This window comes from Clytia hemisphaerica, unplaced genomic scaffold (genome assembly GCF_902728285.1).
Source record: "Clytia hemisphaerica strain Z4C2 unplaced genomic scaffold, Clytia hemisphaerica genome assembly, whole genome shotgun sequence".
Lineage (NCBI taxonomy): Eukaryota > Metazoa > Cnidaria > Hydrozoa > Leptothecata > Clytiidae > Clytia > Clytia hemisphaerica.
Window position 1 is genome coordinate 167,155 of NW_027103281.1, and position 19,531 is coordinate 186,685.

Sequence of the window (19,531 nt, forward strand, 5' to 3'; positions counted from 1 at the left end):
TCTGAAAACCCATTTTCAGGCAGCAATATTGTTTTTATTGGATTTAGAGATAATGGATGACAAGTCCAGAATCTGAATCCACTCCCAATATTAAAGGAAATGAAGTTTCGCAAAGTCTTGAGGCCTTTTTTTGTATGAGATTGCAGGTTAAATGAATTTTCCTCTTCAACTCTTTTGAGAAAATATCTAATAGTAATTAGACCATTTTTTAAGAAGGGTCATTCCTCGGGTCGTTCAATAATAAACTTTTCAGAGCTGTATGGTGACCCACCACCTGTTTGGCTGAGGCTCACTCATTTTCAGTCATTTTCCAGTCATTTATTTTCAGAAGTCTTTACACAAATGTCAGATTCAAAGTAAAATCTATCGCTAGTTTCCAATAATTTTCAAAAACAAAAGAACCGCTAGATACAATCTGTCGTCATGATTGCGGCGCGTTCTAGGCGCGTTCTGGGTGGGAAATTAGTGGCTTCTCTTTTTCTTGCCTGGGAAAGATTAGAGATTCTACTCTAGCCTTTCGGGCTTGAACTTTTGAACTTTTGAACTTTTGAACTAGTAGAGTGATTATTTACGACAAAATGATATGAGACAACGGATTTTATTGGTGCAGCAGATTTTATTGCATGCCAAAAAATTGTTTTAAAATTAATTAATAACAATAAATAAAAATGTAATTAGATAATAATTACAAGTTAAAAAAGTGTTTTTCGCTTTTACGACATGATTTAATTTGATCATGTGCTGGAAGTGTTCTTCAATCAAAAGTTTAGTAAGATGTCAGCGAGTTGATAACTTAGTGTTTTGGTGGGGATTCTGGTTCGGTCTTGTATTTTCCTTGGTACAAACAGGCGTTCCATTTCTCGTTGAATTGTAATCCTTTTGGGCAAGCGATACATCCGACAGTTTGTCCGTGGAAGCAAGCGACGTATTGGTGGGGGTTGTGATCGTCTTCAATGTTTCCGCTGAAGTGTGGTCCACGGGCTGGGCATTTGTCTGGGCATTCGAAGGTGGTTGCTGGTTCCCATGGTTGTGTGGTAACACATTCGTCTTTTCGGCTGTACAAACATTGGTTGCATGGTTCGCTGAATTCCAAAGACAATGGCCAGCAGGCTTGACAGTAAGCTAATCCGTTCGAGCATTGGAGGAAGTAGTGTGGGTTGTATCGGCTGTAGTAGTAGTATTCGTAGTTTCCGTCAGCTCTTCCTTTGCAGAGAGAGTCTGGGCATGGGACAGCTGGTGGTGTGGTACCAGTTTGGGTTCCAACCTCAAGGGCGGCGGCAACTAAAATATAAAGAAAGAATTTTAAATAATCTACAATTGACATATGATTGAGAGGACATTGTATTGATGCCTAAAAAAGTAGATGTCTTCTATTATTTGAAGAATCTTTAGGACATTTAGAAGAGAAAGATATTTAAAAGTAGATGCTGCAAAATCGGTGAAGATAAAAAACGATTCAGCTATTTTAAGAAATTATGTGAGTTATGAAATTGTTGAGAAATCAGTGAAGATTACTTACCAGCCAAGAAAGCGGTGAAAATGATGATCTTCATGATGATTGATCCTGTGTTTCAATTCTTGATCCTGCAAGTTTGAATGATTTGTTACCACAAAACTTCCACCTTTTATAGCTAATTCGAACATTGAACGATTATTGCAGATAATTTTTATGACCGGGTCTTATGTAACCAGTATATGTTTTTGACATGTGGTTATTTTGTATTCATTAATTCGGGTAACAACTAATTACTTCCAATGAGTGTCTTTTAGATCTGATTTCCTATGTATTTCCATTGCCATATTTTCAGTTTGACGCGTTTGCCCTTTTCTTTATCAAAAATGAATGAATGAACGTAGACCTATATGTCCGTCCGGTCAAAGGAAAATATCATTTCCCTATGATACGTACACGTTTCTTTATAAGAGCATTGACATTTTTGAAGCCTTCGGATTTTCTCTTAACTTTTTGAATTTTAAGCCTAAAAGTTCTTATCTTCACCACTGTTAAAGTATTTATCTAAGACATTTGATGTTTAAATCTTTGTCTTTGGCGCAAAGCCTTTAAGCCTTTTTGATATTTTAGCCGTTGAAGCTTCGTGCTCTTATTATTGTATTTCATCACTTAGAATGAATTCATCTGCATTTGAACATGATCTTAGGAATGAAGATCCTCATCCATGGAAAACTAGAGATTTTTTCTATTCTCATTTTTGATGGTATTTTATCAGCACTGGTGGAAAAATTGATTTCTTCACTTTTTTTTAAATTTTACTCAGATTTTCCTCTAAACTTTCAAGTGTGAATTGTCAACTGTTCGATTTTCGACTTTCGGTTCGTGATTACATCACAGTTAGCAGAGGAGTACGAACCCCATGTTTATTTCACCCCTCCCCAATACACGTTTTTTTTATAAGGAACACGTTTATAAGGAACTCGAGGCTGAAAATGGTCCAAAAAATAAGGAATTGTTAAGGAACTGCTCAGGCTGAGAATAAGTGGATTTGAAAATAATGTACCTTATTGGGACAAGCTGGAGTTTTTACAAGCTTTTATTTGATTTGGTTGGTCGTTAAGATGTAATATATATATATCCTTTTTGGGCAAATTTGTTTTTGTACCATTTTGAATCTGAGTATGTCAAAGGTCTCATTTCTGCTAGTTCGCCTAGTGCCTATAACTTCCACTCGTAGGTAGATTTATTGATGATTTGTGTGCCTTAAATGACAGAGATGAGTTTCATAATTGCTACAAACAGATTTACCCTAAAGAACTAGATCTCAAAGTTGAGCACCATGGAAACCATGCATCGTTTTTAGGGGGGGGGGGTTTTCAGGGGTCTTAAATACCGTCACACCGACAAGATTTTGGGTCAAATACCGTAATACCGTCGGTGAAGGAAGCCTAATACCGATACCGATATTATATTTATGTTTTTTTTCTCGAAAATAATGAATTTTCAGTTATCAAATCTATTGTGTAGTAACAAATGAGAAAATTGTACAAACAAGTTTGTACTTATGAGGCCCCCCAGTCAAACCCCATTCAGGTATTCACGCACAAATTTTTTGCCAATTCACGTATTCACGGCGAAAAAAACCATTTTTGCTTTTACATCTTTGGTTAGCGATTGTGACCTTATTGGCTAAATTTAACCTTTTTATGCTCTTTTAAACAGATTGATACCTATCTTATGGGTGGGCTGGAGTTTTTTACAAGCGACTTCACTAATTGGTTATTTGAAGTAATAGAGATGACGCGTTCTTTAGAAAAAGTAACAAATTGTTTTATTACAGGTTAACGACCAACAAATCAACGAGAGCTTGTAAAAACTCCAGCCTTGTCCCATTCTTATAACAAACATTTTCGTCAATAAAGTTTTTTGCTAGTTTTGTGACCTTATTCTCGATATCGTCCACTTTTTAAGGCCTCTTTCAGCTATTGAGCTTTCATAAAGCAATATTTTAGGTCTGCCCGCCAAGTTACTTGCTGTTACGGGAGCAAATGCAAAAATAAGCCTTTTCCCCCAATATTTCTTCTTCGCAGACCCTAAGATGTCTTTTATTGAGAGTTAATTCCAAATCGAGTTTGGGTCATCATGGTCTGAGAAGCCATAGACTTCAACACAGGCTCATAGAGGTGGTGCTGTGGTGCAACTAAGGACGCGAATTCTAAAGTTTAACCCCCCCCCCATCGGAGGAAAGAAAAAATATAAAGAACGCGAGCGAAGCGAGCGCGAAAATTTTTTCGAGAATTTTCGCTCTCCTTTGTTATTGAAAAACGGCCTTAATACGCTATTGTTACAATCAAGACAAAATACTTGGCACAAAAGGGAAATTCACCGGGTGTTGAACCACAATCGATTTTGTAAGTGCTCTAAAGTAGGTTCGACGGGTAGCGTTTTAACTCTGAGTTTACGCTAGACTTAAGACTTAGGACTTAGGATTGAGGATCAAAAGTTCAAAAATGGTCCAGTCGGGCTTGAAATATGCCTAGAAACCAATAAATCCCTCCCAGATCGAAATATCGATGAAATCAAGTTGAGGCCTAAAATGACTTCTCGCTCGAACTTCAATTTTCGAAAATGTAAATTAGCCAAAAGTGCAAATATATTATGGACGGATTGTAGCCAGTATGCTTGTTTAGTCATACAATTTTTATTTTATTTAACACTGACCATTTGTGGCAAAATATGGTACGGCGAGCGACGTACCTGCCGTACCGGTGCGCGTCCAAGAGTTTCGCCCAAGAAAGAATTTAAAATTTAGAGGCAAATGCAAAATAAGCCGTTCCCCCAATAATTTCTTCTTCGCAGACCTAAGATGTCTTTTATATGGAGAGGAATTCCAAATCGAGGTTTGGGTCATCATGGTCTGAGAAGCAGAGACGTCAACCAGGCGTCATAGAGGTGTGCTGTGGTGCAATAGAGGACGCGAATTCTAAAGTTTAAAAACCCCCCCCCTATCGGAGGAAAGAAAAAATATAAAGAAGAACGCGAGCGAAGCGAGCGCGAAAATTTTTCGAGATGTTCGCTCTCCTTTGTTATTGAAAAACGGCCTTAATACGCTATTGTTACAATCAAGGACAAAATACTTGGCACAAAAGGGAAATGCCACCGGGGGTTTGAAACCCAATCGATGGTAAGGTGCTCTAAATAGGTTCGAAGGGTAGAGTTTTAACTCTGAGTTTTAACGCTAACTTAAACTTAGGACTTAGATCTGAGGATCCAAAATTCAAAAAGGTCCAGTAGGGGGTTGAAATAAGCCTAGAAACCAATAATCCTCCCAGATCGAAATAATCGATGAAATCAAGTTGAGGGCCTAAAATTGACATTCTCGCTCGAACTTCAATTTTCGAAAATGGTAATTAGCCAAAAGTGCAAATATATTTATGGCACGGATTGTAGCCAAGTATGCCTTGTTTAGTCATACAATTTTTGATTTTATTTAAACTGACCATTTGTTGGCAAATATGTACGGCGAGCGACGTACCGGCCGTACCCCGGTGCGGCGTTCCAAGAGTTTCGCCCAAGAAAAATTTAAATTTAGAATCCTAGATTGCCTGAAAACGCATCATGTGCATCATGATGTGAATTATTTTTTAATCGTTCGATGCTGCACAAGAGCTTTTAGAACTACTGGATGCAGTATGGGATCACAAAAGTTAAAAAATTATTATTAAAAAAATTCATCATGAAAAAAAGCGCCCGCAGAAAAATCCAAAATGTTTAGTTATCGTAAGTGGGCTATTTGAATAACCTCAACCTGACAATAACTCAAGGACATCATAGATTGTGCGAGCGAAGCGAGCAAAATTTTACTGTTAAATAGCGGAAGAGACATCTTTTTGGAAATTTTCTGCAGGAACTCATGAAGAAACGAAAAGGTAAATATTTTATACCGAAATACCGGTTTTTTGATAAAAATCGAAATACCGAAAAAAAACAGGCAAGTTACCGATACCGGAGAAAATGAAATACCTAATCCCTCGTTTTTTCTCGTAACCGATTACCGGGGTAAAAGGCCCATACCTAACCGTAAAAGTGAAACCCCCCCTTTTTAGATTAAGTATCACCGTTGAACAATATTTTTAGATATAAACTTTTTGATAAGAGAGATGCCTTTCCCTTCTTCATTGTAAGGATGCCACATGCCGACAGACATCCCATCGGCATTTTTTTATGGATCCGTCTTTCAGAATTTTACGGTAGCACTAGCACATCATGTTTGAAGATCTGACTCCTAGAGTCACTGAGCTTTTCATTCGAATGCGAAACCAGGGTGCTTCAAACGCTTCTTGAAGAAGCAAGTTGTCAAATGTTTTTCCAGGTTTCCTGACTGTTTTATGAAGTATGGGAAAACCGTCGAAGAATTTTTATATTTTCAAATTGTGAATTGTTTCTTGTGTATTGTATGTGTGTTTTTTGTTTGGTTGTTTTTTTTTTTTTTTTTTTTTTCTTCTGTCTAAAGAATTAGCATTAGTATCGGAGGTATCCTTTCCTACTTTTCTTGCCCTGTGCAGTTTCTCCCGTCGCGGCACGCCGAACGGGTTCTCGGCCAACTTACGATTCTATTCTTTTCAGTTTTTGTGTGATTTTTCCTATTTTTATGTAAGATTGTGTTTGTTGTAGTGTCTGGTTGTTGTTATTATTTATTTGGAAGCTGCTGGTCAGTTCCTTTTCTACTATGTTTTCCGAAGCGACTGATGTGGCCCCCTTAAACACGTGGAAAGTCACTATGCCAGTCACAAGTCTGGGACTTCGGGTTTTGTTTTGTTTATGTATCTTTTTTTTTTTTTTTTTTTATTTATTTATGTTTTTGCTTTTGTATTTGTCCCCATTTTGTATGTATTTTGATAACTACGGAAGTGTGTTTATCAAAAAAGTTTTTTGCAATTCATTGTTTCTCACTATTACTTTTCTTCTATCTTCATTTGGATTAGGTTTTTCTTTCACATACCACTATTTAAATTCCTTTAACTTTTTGTAAATTACCCTCTGTTCGGAATGATAAAAAATAAAAAATACCCAAAAAAAATCGTAAACACACAATAACAAAAATATTCTTAACTTTTTTCGTTTTTATCAGTTTGAGTTATTTATATATCAATACTTTTCTTTTTCTAAAATGACAGATATTACATATCTTCACTATATATATATAAATTTTACCAAAATACTATGACTAGTACTATAGGGGTGGGAAGCATCGAGAAATCCAGATCAGTTGATCTGGATTGCAAGATACTTTCCACCGATCATCATATCAGCAAGAACAACTAGAAGAAATATATTAGAAAATCATTTTCTCAACATAGCACTGTGCAGAGAACCATCTGTTGTAAGGGAGTTTTGATCAGTTACTTGATCTAGCAGAGTTTTAAATGGTCTTCCACGTTTCGTATACTTATCATCGTTGAACATCAACAGTTTAATGGAACGCTCGTGGGTCATACGAATAACATGTTTAGCATATTCCAGCTGCTGTTTTCCAATGAAATTGGACAATCTGAGTACCACATATTTCATGGGTCTTTTGTTGGTTACTATAACGGAAATCGTTGTTAGACTCATTTACGAACGAAAACCACCTCTAATTTTCGACGTAGGAATCGACGATATGTGACGTTTAGTCGCTCAAGTTGGCTTGAATATAAATTCCAATTTTGGCATGAGTAGTTAGCGACTACGTACATAACTATTTAAGAAGATGATACGAGTTTTCAAATGGACAGTGAAATTTGAAGAGGTTGGTCATTTTGCGAATTTGTTAGTCGCCTGTTGAATACGGTAATTAATCTCGATGTCACCGGTATTCGGTTCCTCAAAGTGAATGAAAGCTCCGAGATATTTGAACGTTTTGACGTTTTTTATATCAATGTTCCTCAATTTGATGATGGATTTTGGGTAATCCTGTTCGGTACAGTTAAGTATCATAGATTCGGTTTTCAAAGCGTTTATTGATAGTCCAAATGGAGTAAACGTTTGATCTAGAAAGTTGATAGAGCTTTGCAAATCTAGTTGACTGATGAGAAAAAGGATGAGATCGTCCGCGTATCCGCACCACGGTAATGTCGATGTCCCCCAATTGCGTAGATATTCTATTTGCTCTAGAGATAAAAGAATCTTATTACTTTTACTAAAGAACGCGTCATCTCTATCACTTTAAATGACCAATTAGTGAAGTATCTTGTAAAAACTCCAGCTCATCCCACCTTATTGGGACTAATTTGACCAAATTTTGATCTTTCAAGGGGCAAAAAGTTCAAAATTTCCTATGTAGTAAGGAACTCGATAAGGAACTTTCAGACTGAAATTCTCTGTAAAAATAAGGAACTCCAGGCTCAGAGCAAAGTTAAGGTTCCTTATAAAATAAAAAACGTGTATATAACCCATCCCCCTTCTACAAACTATGTACAAATAGATTATTTTTTAAGATTTTTTATAATACTTACTATATACAAGTAATATATAAAACATAACACATTTTTATAACGCATATTTCTACCTCTTACGTGTCTTTTTCAAGTAATATGTACTCGCTCGAAAATGCCAAAAAATTAAGAAAAATTTAAGAACAATGCTGAGCCTGGAATGGCAAAATAGCAAGCAGGTTCAGTGTCATCAAATTTAGTTAGATACCTAAAGTAGCCCTATAAATAAGACAAAGAACAAGTTAAGAACCGTTTGAGGCTCAAAATGCCAAAAAGTAAGAACCGCATTGATAATTTACTGGTTGCTATTTAGGCACCCAGTGCTACAGTGATTGAACATTTCGCGGAACATTCCATATGTAATTTAAATTCAATCTAAATAATTGAGCCCGGCACCAATAATGTTTGATTTATTAACATCCAAAATAGATTTTCTTCTTCTGATTCCTTCTAAAAAGCTTTAAAAAAGATATTCTTATCGATTTAAAATCTGAATTTAATTTGGACTGTTTTACAGTTTAAGAAAAATCTGCATACAGGGTTAATAAACTGATTTTAATTGAAATAATCATTCTTAAAACTCCAAGACTATTTCCTGCAGAATCTCACATTAACTTAATTTTGCGGCTAATGTTAACGGGTTAGTTAAATACCTGAAAATTAGTGCACTAATGATAAAGTATTTCCTTAGCAGACTCCATTTTTTTGATCATGCTTGAGCTAGTAGCAAATCCATACCACTAGATCCAGTCCCTTTTTGGAGAAAAACAAACAGAAAATCGCCGAGATCAATAAAATTTACCATTTTTTTCATTTGGGAGGTATTTTTTGGTTAAATGTTTTGATGGGATTTTAGGATAAATTGTTTTTATATGATTTTTTAAAACGATTGTGAAAAAATCCAAGATTGATACCTTCTAGTCTAATTTACTGGACTAAGCGCGATCCAAAATCATCAGAAATAGTAGGGGGTAAACCCTTTGGACCCGTGGACATCTTTTATGCGACGCAACCAAACCTGAAGTATTTAAAGAGTTTTTGCTAAGGCCTAGGAAAATTGAGCCCGACACCAACACTGCTTGATTTATTACATCCAAAATAGATTTTCTTCTTCTGATTCCTTCGAAATAGCTTTAAAAATTATTCTTATCGATTTAAAATCTGAATTTAATTTGGATGGACTGTTTTGCAGCTTGAAAATAGTCTTAATAGGTTAATAAACTGATTTTAATTGAAATAATCATTCTTAAAACTCCAAGACTATTTCCTGCAGAACCTCACATTAACTTAATTTTGCGGTTAAAGTTAACGGGTTAGTTAAATACCTGAAAATTAGCGCACTAATGATCAAGTATAGTTAAAACTATGTAATTGTAGCGGAAACGAACACGCTTTTTTAGAGTGTTCCCACCTTTCATTGGAAGGTTTTAGAATTTTGGGAAAGTAACGAAACTAAATTCTTTTAGACCAAATCTTTTTCCATGTTTTAATACCCAGTAAAAAAGTTATCTTGATTTATTTTTTTAGATCTTTACTTGGCATGGAAAAATAATTCTCTTTATGAATATTTTGGGGGAAAACTGACATTAGATATTTGTCGGTCGGAGAAAAGTGACTAAAGTGCCCTTTTAGTGATTGGTTTCTATACTGACTAAGCTTTATTTTCAGTCAAGTTAAAATTGGTGCAAAAGGGGAAGCTAGAAATTTAGCAACAAATTAGATTAAGAAACTGCCTTTAAGTACCCCTACCTCGCAGCCCCTGGGCGGAATCTTTTTCCACAATAGGAATGAAGATTTCTATCGAAGTCCCAATTTGGGATAAAAATATCTATTCTCAGGTTCAAAATCCAGTTGGGATGGTTTTGTAGTGCAATCTTTTCTTTTTGAATGTAAATGGGGATAAAATCAAAGTAATTTTCCAGTGGGACTGAAAACGTAGGGTATTTTTTCCACTGGGGACCAAATTTTTCAGTGGGGTAGAGGTCCCAGCAGGCCTTTGAAACAGGAGTGTTTTAAAGTTGACTGAAAAAATTTAATATTCTGTCAGAAAGTTTTATAATTTTGTCAAAAAGCTTTTCCTAGGTATTATTTTTCTTTGTTTGAATGTTTACATAACCAGCTAACCAGTGTTGTCACTTTGCAGTCAAGAAATTTCAAAGTTTGATACAGGATTGTAAACCTTTATGTGTATCTCTTCTTTTTTTCTTAAAAAGGGAGAAAATTTCATGAAATTGAATTTCGCTTTTACAAAAATAAAGAAAATCCTGTTTAACGAAAGTTTTTACATTGATAGTAAGACATACATGACAAAGCAATGAAAAGAACACGAAAGTCCCCAGATTCTTCCCAAAAACCAAATGTATATCATATCTGGCTTATATTAATTTATGAAATTTTATTCCGTTAATTACTATAAGCCGTTAGATCATTGTCAAGCAGTATTGATAAATGAATGATGCGTTGGGAGGTGGCACTCTCCTCGGAGATTAGAAGTCATTTCGAAAGAGTATAATTGAACTCTGTAAAAATAGACGAAAGAATGCTTTAATTATTAAGTTGTCGTACTTAGATGTACTTTAAAATGATTTACTACCATATAGAATTCTTTTGATTATGACTTTAGAAAAGTGTTAACCATAAACATGGTAGTTCACTCTTTCCAAAAATAGTGGTCATAAATTTTGATTTTTTTTCTCATCTGCAAGATCCAAAATAACTGACATTAATGGCCCTTTTAGCGAGGTTGATTGCTCAATAAAGCAGCACGCAAAATCAAACAAAAAATTCCCCTCGTCAGCTTTTTGCAGCAAAACGTCAGCCAATTTTTTCTCCTACCTAAAGGGTCTCAAAAAAAAAACACGAACAATCCCTGTTGATGGAGCTCCCGTAATTTGACAAATTCCGGACGTATTATTTCTCTGTAATTTTTGGCACTTGATGGTTACTCCCATCTTTGGCAAATATGGCTAGGCTTATGGACGTCAGTCGATGATGACTGGGGAATCATTATAGATAGTTTTCGAATTTGTCTAAAAGAGGCTTTTGGTAAACGTATTCATATTTTTAGACTTTCTTTAATAGTTATATCATTCTGAATCTGTTTCATTTCATTATAGACCACTATCAAGTATTGGAATGGTTGAGCTATTTGGTAATTTATTTCGAAGTCGGATCAGCATGAATTGTTTTTGCACTTGTTTTAAAAGGTACGTTCTTTTTACATGATAACGTTTTCGTTTCGTCTTGTAAACTCGTTTTATATTTCACGACGCCGTACCCAGAGCTATATGCACCACTTTTTTATCTTACTAATGCGCGCTATATCAGAATCATAATAAGCGAACTAAGGGACTGGGTTCGAGTTTGTTTATTTCCTTCTTAGCAAACAAACAAACAAGCAAACAGCCATCAACCTGACCAGTTAATTGGGCTGTATAAATGAGGTATCGAAAATCATAATTAGCAATTATGATAATTAATAAGTTTCATCCGAATTCATTGTGAGAACAAAATCTACTTGTTACCAAGGATGTTATACAACATGTCTTCTTATCCTGTTATCTTGATGAAGAAGAGCGGGAAATATATGATCTATTTATCAGTATATGTTTCATTTTTAAGCATACCAGTGGATACCCCTTAAAACCTACAAGAAATAAAGGTAACCTCTATCTCAAAATTTAAGTGGAATTCGAGGTTGAATTTTTTTGCGTTGGAAGTACGCTGTCTATGGTTTTCTCCCTATCAGTAATGTTTTGTAGTAACCAATTTTCAGTTTTTCACGAGGAAATGAAAAAATGCCCTGTTAGCTTTTTATCCTTTAAAACCTACAAAATAGTTTTTTACGAATAACTTTTTACAAAGTAGTTCTTTTGGTTTCAAATTTTGATCGGTGATTCACTGCAAAGTTACTAATGCTACAATTAGATCATTGGTACCTAAATATTTTCAAAAATGTAAGTTAAAATCAAAATACACCTTAAAACCTACAAGCATTGACCCCTTACTCAGAACAAACTGAAACTGTGAAAATGCAATTCAGTTGCTGAACCGTGATTCAATTGATCAAATACTAGCTAGAAATCCATTCCCAGAACAATATTTGTATTTTTCAGGATTTCAAGCCCATAATGCAATTACACCTGTTTTTTTGTCAGAAAATGGCTTTGAAGGGTCGAAACTTTTATTCACTTCATTTTTGACGTATGGTACTAATGTTTTTCTAAATCTCCATCAAATTTGTGACATTTTGGTACGCAATATGACCATGAATTGAGAAAGTCGATTTTCAGATTTTATTGGCCATTACCATAAATGAGCTTTTTAAAATAGAACTTTGAGGGTCTTACGATTTCTTTGGGGTCTAACCATGACAAAGAAAATTATTTTTCTTTATACCTACTAGTATGGGTACCTAAAAAGTATAGGTTTTATGACCTTAAATTTTAACTGCGTAATCTCTAGGTCCGAAAAACTTAATTTTTTGAAGGGATTTTCGATAAAATTTTGAAAAACTTTGAATTTTTACGACACTTTTGCGATGATTGAAATTCTTGAAATTAGGTATTTTCTGAGCTGTAAACAATTGATGTTAAAATCCTACCCTATTAAAAGATACAAGATTTTAAACTCCATCAAAATTTACCAGAATTCCATATGTCATCTCTATTAAAGTCAATGAACCAGGGATATGTTTAGATAAATGTACGCTAAAATTTTACCCTTATTGAAAAAAGCAAAGAAAAAACCCATATTATCGGGTATAAAAATGAAAAAACCTTGGAAAATTAAATTTTACCTTTTTAAAGCTCATCTTCTTAACAGGTAAGATAGGAAATATCTAAGTCACAAGAAAATGGCTTGGAGAAAGTTTTGACTATAAATGTAAGAGCACATGAAAAAAGCTATAATACATTTTCGGATTTAATTGTGCTTATAACTGAATTGTCATTTAATTTGTCATCCACAAATTGCAACGGATACTGAACACAGTCCTATTGAAAGTAGAAGGAGAAAAATACATAGGTTAATTAAAACAGATTCGGTAATGTTTTTGGAAATGATCAATTTCATCTAATTATTCGTTGTATAAGAAAGTTTTTTTTGTTCCTTTGTTCGATACGCTTGGCAATGGGTTTGGCATATGGTATAAAAGGTGGAATTTTTGTGGAAACAAATCATTCAAACTTGCAGGATCAAGAATTGAAACACAGGATCAATCATCATGAAGATCATCATTCTCACCGCTTTCTTGGCTGGTAAGTAATCTTCACTGATTTCTCAACAATTTCATAACTCTCAGAATTTGCTGAAATATTCCTCTTAAGTCTATCTTTTTCTTTTGTTAGTTTAAATTATTTTCAATTACCAATAAGCTAAACTTTTTCTATTATTTTCTTCAGTTGCTGCCGCCCTTGAGGTTGGAACCCAAACTGGTACCACACCACCAGCTGTCCCATGCCCAGACTCCCTCTGCAAAGGAAGAGCTGACGGAAACTACGAATACTACTACTACAGCCGATACAACCCACACTACTTCCTCCAATGCTCCAACGGATTAGCTTACTGTCAAGCCTGCTGGCCATTGTCCTTGGAATTCAGTGAACCATGCAACCAATGTTTGTACAACCGAAAAGACGAATGTGTCACCACACAACCATGGGAACCAGCAACCACCTTCGAATGCCCAGACAAATGCCCAGCCCGTGGACCACACTTCAGTGGAAACATTGAAGACGATCACAACCCCCACCAATACGTCGCTTGTTTCCACGGACAAACTGTCGGATGTATCGCTTGCCCAAGAGGATTACAATTCAACGAGAAATGGAACGCCTGTTTGTACCAAGGAAAATACAAGACCGAACCAGAATCCCCACCAAAACACTAAATTATTTCCTCCTCCGCCATTTAAAAATGAAAATCTTCTATTTTAACACCCATTCTCTTTCTTTTGCCTAATTTTGCAACCTACCTCTTAAAATTCTTTCTTAGCTTGTAATATTTTTGATATGATTGTACATATTAATAATATTTTTTATAAATCTTATCTTTAACTTAAAACAATAAATTCAGTTTCACATCAAATATCTTTTTTTTTTTTTGACTGATTCATCTGGCGTTAATGTATCTGAGGGGTAAATCACTCGAAAAATTATCGTACACCTCTACAAGAAAGTCAAAAAAAAAGTCAAAAAAGTCAAAAAAAAGTCAAAAAGTCAAAAAAAAAGTCTAAAATTCAAATAAAAAGTCAAAAAGTCAAATAAAAAGTCAAAAAGTTTCTTGAATGGGCGGATGGGTGGAGCAAAATTTATGGGCGGTTGGCGTTTTTGGACAGATTTGCCCAGAATATGTTGGGCGCCCGAAGGCGGTGGGCGTTTTTGTCGAAAAAAGTCAAAATGAAAGTTTGAAAAAAGTCAAAAAAATGTCAAAAAGTCAAATGAAAATTCAAATAGTCAGAAATTATTGTACACCTTTTTTCAAGTGATTTACCCCTCGATTGTATCGTCGACATGAAAAATATGAGCAATCTGATTGGCTAAAAAAGCGTAATTTAAAACTGTGTTTCATATTGTACCGTACAAATACAAGACCGCGTTCAACAAAGGGGTTTGGTAAGTGAGAGATCGTATTTTGTATTCACAGGCTTGTTTACGTTATTAGACGTCATACCGACGCTACAATCATGGCCAAAATTTATTGAGAATTTAGCTTATTTTCTCGTTTTGCGAAATTTGGAGTTCGGGCGAGAAAGTCACTTTTGGGCTAATTGATATTATTATTCGAGTATTTCAATTCGGGAGGGGTTTATAGACCTCCAGGCTATATTCTGAGCCCTATTGGACCATTCTTGAACTTTTGGATCCTCAGATCCTAAGGTCCTAAGTCTAGCGTTAAAACTCTACCCTTCCAATCGTTTGTGGTAAGCTATAGATTTTTCCCTTTTCCTTGGTAAGCGAAAGTTACACCTTACAATTTCCGCCGCATTACTGATAGCGGACTTTCTTTGTATTTGCGTTTTGCATTTTTTTTGGATCTTGGCAGTAAAGTTACTTCCAATCCATCGTTTATATGAAAGCCACACATGCCGTGCAATTTAGGCTTTAAATCCTACATCAGAGATTCGACTCTTGGTTTAAGCATCTGAAATCGATAAAAACGTATGCTATTGGAGGGTTCTGTTGTACACCTTGAAAGTATTAATCCCGGGTATATTGTTAAATGTTAAAGCTGATGCCTGGTTTATTATTCTGCGTTAAACACTAAACCTCCGAGCAGATTCTGATACTCTGCACATGGCATGTATTCATGATTCACAGCCATGGTTCCGTAAGAAAAAATGCCAGGTTAGTATACCGCTTTAATCTTTTTCATCCAGATTTAGAGTGAACATTAAATAAGCTTTTGAGCGCACTGATTGGCTAAAACAATCACATACATAAACAATACATAAACAATACATAAACAACGGAGCACCAGAGGTCTTGAATTTACTTTGTTTGACAACGTCCATCCGACGTTTACAACATCTAAGCATGGACGTTGAAAGAACGTTTGCATACCAGCTGATCTGCCCTACTATGGTCCTTAATTAAATTGTACTACTTTTCATTCTTTCAGATATACTTTGGATTGTGAAAGTAACCCGTCATCATTATTTGCGAAGTAAGTTTTTTATTCGATCATTTGAATAACAAAAACTTTTTTCGTTATCAAGATACCACTTGACTTCTCATTTTCTTAGCCGAACTTAAGCATAAAATCGATCTCTTTGGTGCATTTTTCGGGATTTTTTCCTCCAATTTTAGAACAAAATTTTTCAAGCCTAAATGAAAAATCGTAAATCGTTTTGGTATTTGGATGGATAACGAAAATATAGAGACCCAGATGAAGGAGAGTAGATTGTATGGACTATACAGACTATCAAATTAGGATTTTCCATCACATCTGTTTCACTATCATTTATGTTCAGAGAAAGTGATGCCAACATGTTAAATCGCATCACTAATAACCCGTCTGTTGCTATGCATCTAGCTTTAAAGTACCTTATTGGAATTAATTTTTGCGGGAATTAATATTCGCGGTCGAAAAAAATATCGGAAAATTTGCATTTCGCGGGTTTTAACTTTCGCGGTTTTGCCCTTTTTTAGACAAATTTCTTTCATTTTCCTAGAGATTTTTCAAATTTTTTCGACAAAATTGGAAAAAATTGTATTTTGGGGATTCAAATTTTTGCACTTTTGCCAAAAAACCGCGAAAAACGCTAAAATTAATTCCCGCGAAAATTAGTTTCAATTAGGTAAGTATTTCTTTCTCTCACTTTTCTCTTCAAAATGCTGTGAAGTTCAGGTTCTCAAGCTTGCCAATAAGAACTGAAAGGCACTTTGAATTTCTATCAAATTGCCAAATTCACCGTTGCAATATTTTCCACGGATCCAACAGCTGATTGGTTGAAAGTGACGTATTGACTGATTTTACGTCACTTACAACCAATCAGTGATGTGATGTCAGAAGACATTGTGTGGTGCATATCATGAATAGGTGGGTCTGAATCACTGACCTTTATATACTCTGGACCAAGTCTCTCATTCCCGGCAAAGCAAAATCTTTCATCGAAGTTTTTTTGAAAAGTGGTACCCTAATGGCGGCACTACTCAATAGCGGTGTAAATGCATCGATTTACTATTTCTCAAATATCTTTGTTGATGTAGCGCCGTTAGACGTTAATTTTCAACATTGCAATGGCTTCTTCTTGGGTACCAATTCCAAAAAAACTCCTATCAAAGATAGCGGATATAGCTTGGTCCAGGGATTTCTGAAAGATGCTAAGAAAAAGAAACTTTTGTTATCAAAACCTTGCAAATAACTCGTCTTTATTTAAAAAAATTTGCACACCTTTTGAGACTGTTACAATTGTTCTTTTTCTTCTCATTTGCAGAGCACAAGACGAGAGTCAGTGCACAAGACGAGAGTCAGTGCACAAGAAGAGAGTCAGTGCACAGGGGATTATTGTGACGTGCTTGATATCAACGCTTTATCAGGTACCTCGTTATTTTCAGTTCCATAGGTGTAAAAAAGAATTTTTTCTGAGAAATTTTTCCATCTTTCAGGGGTTACCAATTCTCAATATCTACCACTGGCCGAAATTTGAATCACATAGCACTCGTGAATCTTGAGATTTTAAGGGGTCTCCGCAAGATGTATATAAAAAAAGAAAGATGCTCGAAGGATTAATCTTTACCCCTATGGTAGACGATCCTATCGTCTAGACAAAATCACTAAAAAAGGGAATAGTTTAGGAGAGGCGTAATAAATTCGGGTGGTGAGTAAGCAGTGACGGAGATGTTTAGAGTGTTCCAAAACTCTACCGCCACTTTTTCCCGTAAACCGCCCTGACGCCCTAACTCTTTCCCGCGTTTACTGACCTCAAATGGACGATAGCATCGTCTACCATTATGGTTTGTCATTTGTCATACGAAGAACTTAAAGAAAACAAAAGCTAACCTAATTTTTTCCTACCAGTAAAGGGGAGCGGTAAGATTGACGAACCATTCCATGTGGTTGAGTAGCCATGACCGACATGTCCAGGCATCAGCCCTTCAAACGTGGATTTCGTGATTTGGAGCCCCGCTCCATCATAAGTTCCGTTCAGGACTTTCATAGCTGATCCGGCTTGCTTTGGAACCCGTAAAAAGAAATGAAAGACAAGCACATTTGCGAGTTTTTCAAGCTTATTTCATTAAATGCCGAAAATTCAATTCAAATTCTAACCTTTTCCAAACGCATGTTTTTACGCCTATAACACGTAAAGAAAAATTTGGTTTTTGAAAGATTTCACTAAAGCTGCAATAAAAGTGGTTGATACAAAAGCAAAAAAAAAAAACGCAAAATCTTTCAATTTGAATAAGAAAATAAATCAAAAAAGAATTTGCTTTGCACCTTGAACTTGAAATTTGAATTAGATGATTGAATTACTAAGCGGGTCAAAAAATCATATCAAAAGTATTTCCAAATCTTTAGTTAAGTGAATTCTTGTCTGAAATTTTGAGTAATCTTTCCCTTACTGATTGAGCCTCAGCAAAAGTAAAACGGACTTTGAAAGTTTATAATTCTATTAATAAAAAAGCAGTCTTTTGGGAAATTTATCTCAAAATCATTATTCAAAACCATGTTATTGTATTATGGCGGAAAATGGCTAGAACCTCTTCCAAAGCCCTGTGTAACCCATTGGCCCATAGGTCTGAAATACCATATAGTTTTTCTTAAATACCAAAATAGAGGACAGAAAAGAGGACGAGGACGATACCGTGTCACACAGTCGCTAAACTGTTATAGAATTCCTTACAGTATGTGGCCCCCAAAACGGTGATCAAATTTGAAATTTCTCTCAAATCTAGAGGAAAAAAGATTTTACAAAAATTTTTGCTGCATGAAAACCTTTAACATCTCTACTTTACTTCCTGGAAGTTCTTTTTCAAAATTTTCAATTTCAACAATATTTTTCAATCGCTTAAAGATAGGTAGCTTTTTTCTAATGGCCCCCAAAACGGAGGTTTGAAATTTTAGCGATTTCTCGAGATATCTTTAAGATATGAATACAAAATTTTGACCATAGTTTTGAAATATGATTTAGAGGGTTTTGGGCATAAATTTATTTGATAAATTTTTTACAGTATACCCCTGGTTGTCAAAATGCAGGTTTGGGCCCCCAAAACGGAGGTGTAGTTAAAATCAAATTATTAAGCCAGTGGTAATAGGGGGAAAAACCTTGAACATTGTGTTTTTTTCCCTTAAATTTACGAACCCATGGATGTAAAATTTATGATTTTTACGAAATATTTCAGGATTTCGATATTGCAAAGTCCAAACTGAAAATTTAGAAATTTTCAAAATGACAATTTTGATTTAAAACAACGTCTTAATCAAGTTTTTGAAACAAATCTCTTTTGAAAATATTCCATTCATGTATGGAATAAGCTGTGAAAATTTTAGAAAAAAAGCTTAACTGAAACTGAAAATATTAAGCTTTAAAGATATTTTTCTCCTATTTTTGTAAAAAAATAAGAATTTTGCGTGTTTTTTTGCTGATTCAGCGAAAATTTTTATATAAAATGTAAATTTTTTGTTATAAACTATTAACTTAAGGTGATAGGAATAGAATTCCAAGATTTTTTGCTTCTTCTCATATTTAGAATTTTCGGTTTTGTCAATGCTGATTTTAGGGCCCCAAAATACTGCTTGACCTTCAAGATGCTATATCTTTTACCCAGCCTCTAAAGTCACAGATGTATTTGCATTTTCTGAACGGCATTAGGTGTAGAAAGTTTCCTATACCCCCCCGGTTTCATAACTTATTTTCAATATCCAAGGAGCTAGAGTGAGTTATATGCAATTTTTATCTAATTTTGGTGTTAAAATATCCTTTAGACGCAAATATGTTATTTTGAAACCGTCTCAAACCAGCAAAAACATGCTCATTTTTAAGTATAACCATCATTCTTTCAAAATAAACAAAAATCGTTTAATTCTGATAAATCTACAAGTCAGAATCTTCATTTTAATGAAAACCTCCGTTTTGGGGGCCGTCTCCGTTTTGGGGGCC

The 19,531-nt window shown here is 35.0% G+C and overlaps 2 protein-coding genes and 1 long non-coding RNA gene across 3 annotated transcripts in view; 2 read left to right on the forward strand and 1 right to left on the reverse strand.

Moving 5' to 3' along the window:
• The window catches only part of LOC136802791 (uncharacterized), a 28,455-nt gene extending 16,872 nt beyond the window's left edge, over window positions 1-11,583 (forward strand). The window contains exons 3-5 of the long non-coding RNA XR_010846058.1: window positions 11,046-11,135; window positions 11,312-11,372; window positions 11,551-11,583. This is a non-coding gene — a long non-coding RNA (uncharacterized lncRNA). The remainder of the gene's footprint in view (window positions 1-11,045; window positions 11,136-11,311; window positions 11,373-11,550) is intronic.
• On the reverse strand, window positions 597-1,596 carry LOC136802668 (uncharacterized). The gene is made up of 2 exons (XM_067059430.1): window positions 1,520-1,596; window positions 597-1,281 (listed from the first exon to the last, which is right to left on the reverse strand). Exons 1-2 carry the CDS (start codon window positions 1,551-1,553, stop codon window positions 794-796), a joined length of 522 nt encoding a protein of 173 aa, XP_066915531.1. The 5' UTR covers window positions 1,554-1,596; the 3' UTR covers window positions 597-793.
• A 1,514-nt stretch (window positions 11,584-13,097) lies between the features above and the next one.
• LOC136802772 (uncharacterized) lies at window positions 13,098-14,016 on the forward strand. The gene is made up of 2 exons (XM_067059534.1): window positions 13,098-13,187; window positions 13,332-14,016. Exons 1-2 carry the CDS (start codon window positions 13,154-13,156, stop codon window positions 13,817-13,819), a joined length of 522 nt encoding a protein of 173 aa, XP_066915635.1. The 5' UTR covers window positions 13,098-13,153; the 3' UTR covers window positions 13,820-14,016.
• The last annotated feature ends 5,515 nt before the right edge of the window (window positions 14,017-19,531 follow it).

Excerpts from the sequence above, each read along its gene's own strand:
- LOC136802668 (XM_067059430.1), bottom strand. The coding sequence starts at position 1,553 with ATGAAGATCATCATTTTCACCGCTTTCTTGGCTG. Across the intron at positions 1,282-1,519 it reads TTTCACCGCTTTCTTGGCTG|TTGCCGCCGCCCTTGAGGTT; the intron begins GTAAGTAATCTT and ends TTTATATTTTAG.
- LOC136802772 (XM_067059534.1), top strand. The coding sequence starts at position 13,154 with ATGAAGATCATCATTCTCACCGCTTTCTTGGCTG. Across the intron at positions 13,188-13,331 it reads TCTCACCGCTTTCTTGGCTG|TTGCTGCCGCCCTTGAGGTT; the intron begins GTAAGTAATCTT and ends TATTTTCTTCAG.